We start from the raw sequence: 5,965 nt of genomic DNA, 5'->3' as shown, positions 1-5,965 counted from the left end.
GGAGGAACGAACAAAATCAGGGCCAGATCTGGGGTATAGCACGCCACCAGAGCAGGTAAAAACAAATAGTTTTCAGATTCTGATAAAACCCCCTCAGGGGAAATCTCGTCTAGTGTGGGTTCATGCAGGAATTACCGTTATGCAGCTGAAATATCAAATATGGGCAGAAATGGGATACCCTGTTCAGATCCAACATCTGGTCAGTGGTAGGCGGTCTCTCCAGGACTGCAGATCGATGGAAAGCTATGAGATCGGACCAGGATCGATCATTATCTTAAATCTTAGACTAAGAGGAGGGGCTCTGCCTCAGGGACAGACAAGCTCCTCAGGGGGAGACAAAGGGAAAAAAGCAGCAGCCCAGCACCTACCAAAGGGATCATACAAAAACATCTTACAGGGCAGCAGGAATTCAGGTTTCTCTCCAGATCAAGGCAGACACATGCCCAGGCCATACATAGTAGATCAGTCAGAGCAAACCCCAGCATTAAACCTAGATTCTTCAGGGCTTGATGATTATGTCAAGTCCTATGAAACGAAAGCCCTAATCTGCCGTTTCAACAGCTTTTGGCCAAAACCTATGGATCTGTTCCACTGGATCTTCAACAACTGGACCATGGAATGCGACATTCATTTATGTGCAAAGGGTTTCTTCATAGTAAGATTCACATCCAAGGAGGTCAGAGATACAGTCATCAGTGCCGGACCATGGTTCTGGGGAACATCGGGGCTGTTTGTGACCCCATGGTTCCTGGATTTCGACCCAAATAAAATGACTGTAACCAAAATGCCAGTATGGGTTAGACTACATAATCTTCCTTTGCACTTTTGGGACGAGCGAGTGCTGGAAGGCATTGGGAACAGCATAGGGAAATACATCAAAACAGACCTGGAAAGGATCGATGAAAGGATCTACACCTTCGCACGAATCTGTGTGGAAGTAGATTTAAGTAAGGGGCTGCCTGAAAGTATAAGGTTGATCTACAAACAGCAGAACTGGTTGCAGGTACTAGATTATGAAAACACGGCTTTCAGATGTAGGATCTGTAGGCAGACAGGACACTTACAAAGTTCATGCCCAGAAGCCAAGAATAAAAAGAAGCAGCAAGGGAAGCCGAGGAAAGGATGGCACTTTTCTCCTCCAGATTCAGATGACGAAGAATCAGAAGCAGCAGAGGAAGAACACCCAGCAGAGAAAACTGAGGTAGACCAAGAAATGGAGAATCAGAAAGAAATCTCATCAGACAACAAGGCAGTGGAGACAAGCATGCAACCTAGTACGGGGGGCATAAAACGGCACCACCTCTCAGATACTTCAGATTCAGACAAAGAACCTGGCCCACAGAATACAGAAACACAGCTAGTCATTGCTTCGATCGAGCCCTCACAAGGAGTGTGGCGTAAGGTCGAAAAGAAAAAGGGGCGAAAAACTTGATGCGTGAGTTTTACTCACTGCCGGATTCCAGTTTTTGCCTCACATTCTCTCTCCTCTTCTCTCGTTTCTTATTCTTTGTGCACGTTAGTTTTCTAACGTTGCGTGGGGTGCGAAAGCACTCGGGCCCTTGCGGCAGCGTACGGATTGCTTCAATGCATCTGGGCACAAGCAATCTCAGCGGAATGTTTACTCATTCCTTTTGTAGCTTTTTTATTTTTTGATTAATAGAAAAGCGCGGTTTTTTTTCCTCGGAAAAAATAAATTAATAAATAATAAATTTTTTTATTATAAATGTAAATTTTCATATATTTTAAGTCAATATTATATTCTTAATTAGAGATCTGTTAATAAGTTATTTGTCTTTATCTTACTATTTGAAAAAGGAAATAAAAAACAACATAGTTAATTATTTATCAAAGTCAAAATAGCCAAAATCAAACCATAAGAAAGCTATAGTCTCCGTCTGAGTTCTGATGATTCACATTGGGTAGTTCCAAACAAGTTAACCATATATCTATGACTCTGATTTTTTTAGAAAAAACTCTTTAAAAGACTATTATTATTATATTTTTTTTCCCCTGGAAAAATCAGTAACTTTCATTAATATTTGAAAATTACATAAGCAGATGCCATGGCATTACTGTCTTGTTCATACAAAATCCACCTTTTCAGGTGTTTATCAGTGTGTAACAAACAAAAGTACTAATTACATTTCATTGTTCTGGCTCTACAGCCTATTCGCTTGTACAAAATGATTCTATTTATAAATATAGTAGCAGTTTATCAAAATTTGTCTCCATTCTCGGTCAGCTATTGGGACTATTGTCCCTCTGTTGCCTCTGATCTATATATGGTCGGTGGTAAAACTGATGTTCATCTGACCCATTCTGCTCCACTATTTGCCCATCGCCTCGGGGAAGTGTCGAGGCCTCTTTGGATAGTTTGTCAGCCTCGCTATTGTGTTCTCTGTATATATGCACACAAGTAAAATGATCAAATGCTGCTTTGAGTGTGAGAGTATTATGAAGTAAATTGTTGAGTGTGTGAGAATGGCAAGTAGTGACATTATTGATCCAGTTAACAACCACCAATGAGTCCCCAAATATATTGATCTGTGTGTGCTGATGTGATAAAGCAAAATGTAGAAGATTATGTAATGCAGAGAGCTCAGCAAAATTGTTAGATCCATTTCCGAAACCCAGTTTTGCAAGATATCTATGCTGTTCATTAATGTGTAGGACAAATCCTCCTCCACACCCGGCTTGGTTCGCTGCCCCATCGAAAAATGCCCATGGGATGGATCTGTCAATCTCGGGCATGGGCTGAATGGTTCTGGGTCTGGTAGGAGGCGGATCTGGTAACTCCTGATATGCAGCAATAACAGCGATTTCAATCCGGCAACCCATAATCGGTCGATCCTCGAAAATGGCCCTATTCCGTGCGAGCCAGATATACCAGGTGGCCACAGGGGGGAGGTTGTTTAATTTTGAGTCCGGATGGGATTGTGACCAGCTACTCCATGCGCTATGTAAATCCGGTCCACTCCATTGTCCCGAAATGCCCAATTGCTGACAAATATTTCTCCATATGATTTGGACAGTCGGGCAGAGAAGAAAAATATGGTCTGTGAATTCAGACGCATTTTTGCAGAAAGTGCACCAAGAGGGGCCGTGTATGGCTCTGCGGGTCAGCTGTTCTCCCGTGGGGATGATACCATGGAGAGCACACCAGAAGAATAGTTTGGATCGGGGAGAGGCCTTGAGCTTCCATATGTTATGCCACCACGGGTGGATCTGTTCCGGTGATCTGTGAGATATGAGAGCACTGTAACCGTGCTTTGGGGTATATATACCATGGTCCGCTGGGCACCAAATAAGTTCATCTGGCCCTTGTTTGATGCGGATGTGTGATTCAGTTAAAGCCATGATATATTGATCCCATTCCTGGTGCCATTGAATAGGGAGTTCCAAATATTGAGCAGATTTCCAAGCTTGAGTGAAGATGTCTGTTCGATGCGGGTCAGCAATCTGTGCGAAGTGCCGGATCCCCCGGGCTTGTAGATAATTGATAAGCTCCTGATTTAATATATGTCTGCCCCCACAGTTATTCCATGGGTCCATGCCAATTCTGCCCGTCATGCCATCATTTATGCGCCAAGCCAGGTTGTCCCGAATGAGGGGAAGGGAATCAATCAAGGCCTTCCAGACAGAAGAGCCTCCTTTCGAAGACCAGGATGGAAGTCGGGCCCAATCCATAATATTTCGAGGCCAAATGTATTTGTGATAAGTAACATGTGTCCACAGATTTTGGCTAGTGAGCAGGGTCCATCCCATCTTGGCAGCTAATGCTTTGGCAAAATCTGGGAGGTCTTTGAGGCCCCAACCTCCCCACTTTTTGGGTAGAGCGATTTTCTTCTAGCTGATCCAAGCAAATATTCTTTTCTCCTGACTCCCATTCCATAGGTAGCGGTTGCAAAGCTGCTGCAGCCTCCCCAGGATGTTCCTAGGTATCCAGGCTAGAGCCATCCAGAACACCGGGGTAGCCTCTAGCACAGATTTGATGAGCACCAGTCTGCCAGCCCTAGATAGATATCTGTGGCTCCAACCCAGAAGCCTCTTTTCCAATTTGGCCACCAACCAGACCCAATCAGCTATCCTTTGGCAGGTAGGCTTCAGATTGAAACCCAGGTATTTAAGACCTCTATCCAGTGAGTGCACCGAGTAAGGAAAAGCCTGAAGGGCAGTCCGTGTCTCCTGTACAGTAGTGCGAGCGCAGGTGATGGTGGATTTCGTCTGATTTGGCTGCATACCTGTAGCTGCAGAAAATCTTTGCAGGATTTTCGAGAAAGACCGGGAGTCTCTGACACTGCCATCAAGTAGAATAAGTACATCATCCACAAAAAGTAGATGTGTAAGATAGCACAAATCGGATATGCCAAGACCTCCAATATCACCATCCCTCTTTGCAGCTTCCATGAGGCGACTGAGGCCTTCCATGACCAAGAGAAAAAGAAGAGGTGATAGAGGGCATCCCTGTCGCAGACCTCTTTCCGAGTGGAAAAATGTAGATGCCGAGCCATTGATGAGGATACTAAAGGAGGGGGATGTGATGCAGGCCATTATCCAAGTGATAAAAGCATGTGGGAACCCCAAATGAATGAGTATCATTTTAAGATAGAGCCAGCTGACACGATCGAAAGCTTTGGAGAGATCGATTTTGAGGAGGATGGCTTTTAGATTTTTGGACCAGATGGAGTGAAGGGCCTCTTGTGCAAGTCCAATGGCCTCATGAATTTGTCTGGAGTCTAGAAAAGCAAATTGCTGCGGGGCAATGGACCTGGAGAGGATAGGTCTAAGCCGGTTAGCAATGATCTTCGAGATGATTTTGTATAAGCAGTTACACAGTGAGATGGGTCGATATTCATCAAAGGATGCCGGGGAATCGGATTTGGGAATGAGGGCAATAAATGTGGAATTGATAGCATGATAGATGGATCCAGTAGATCGGCTCTCCTCCACCACCCTCAGCAGATCCTGCCCCAGATCTTCGTAAAAGGCTAGATAGAATTCAATGGTCCAACCATCTGGGCCGGGGCTTTTATCTTTCTTGAACCACTTCAACACCCCTTCAAGTTCTTCAGCTGTAACAGGGTCAGTCAAATCCGCCACATCTTCATCCTCCACGAATCTAGGGAAGTGGTTTGCCACATTGATGATGTCCAGAAGATTGGCTTCCCGGGGACTCTTGTACAAATTCCTGAAATGGGTGGTGCCCAGGTGTGCAAGCTTATGAAAATTGTCTGCAATCTCACCATCCGGAGAGGGAAGCTTCCAGATTGTATTAGAAACCTTTCTGCTCTTTGTATAGCTATGAAAGAACTTTGTGTTGTCATCCCCAGCTTGTATCCATAATGCTCTACTTCTTAATCTGATGGATTCCTCCCTCTCTTTGAGGATCCTGGCTTTTTGACTTTCCAAGTCAATTAGCCTGCCTTTGTCAGCCGCAGAGATGAATCCCAAGCCCCGATCGTCAGTAAGTGAGCAAATATCAGCCTCAATTTGAGTGAGCTGTGCTGTTTCCCTCTCCAATTTCGCCTTAGCCCACTGAATGGAAATATGCTTTAATTCTGCAAGGTTTCTGCAGAAACTTTTAGCATAAGATTCATTGTCATTGATAGGGTGAGCTATCCAGTAGTCCTTAATCAACTTGATATATGAGGGGTCCTTCAGCCAGGTATGGTTGAATTTGAAGGGTGCCTTGGGTTTCTTGGTAGGTCCCTGAATCTCCAAATAAATAGGGTTATGGTCCGATTGCCCCCCCGAGCCAACCCATTGTCGGAACAGATGCACGCGCTGGAGAAGAGTCCCTTTAAGTAGGAATCTGTCGAGTCTGCGAGCAAGGGCAGCGTCCCCAACCCGTCTATTCCTCCAGGTAGGAAGGGGGCGCTGCATGGGGATATCTATAAAATTTGATTGCTCTAGCAGATTGAGCATGAAATCGGTAATGGGGTCAATTTGAGCATCCGAGCCCCAA

At 44.8% G+C, this 5,965-nt stretch overlaps 1 protein-coding gene across 1 annotated transcript; it reads right to left on the bottom strand.

Annotated features, from left to right (window-relative positions):
• Positions 1–2,238: 2,238 nt before the first annotated feature.
• Positions 2,239–3,765, bottom strand: LOC149219821 (uncharacterized). Its single transcript, XM_089386929.1, has one exon. The coding sequence runs from the start codon at positions 3,763–3,765 to the stop codon at positions 2,239–2,241; it is 1,527 nt and encodes a 508-aa protein (XP_089243055.1).
• Between the last annotated feature and the right edge of the window lie 2,200 nt (positions 3,766–5,965).

The sequence above is a fragment of the Pinus tabuliformis genome, chromosome Q (assembly GCF_031772625.1).
Source record: "Pinus tabuliformis cultivar Carrire ecotype Pingquan chromosome Q, CPIR1, whole genome shotgun sequence".
Classification (NCBI taxonomy): Eukaryota; Viridiplantae; Streptophyta; class Pinopsida; order Pinales; family Pinaceae; genus Pinus; species Pinus tabuliformis.
This window is presented reverse-complemented; position numbering and strand designations above follow the sequence as displayed.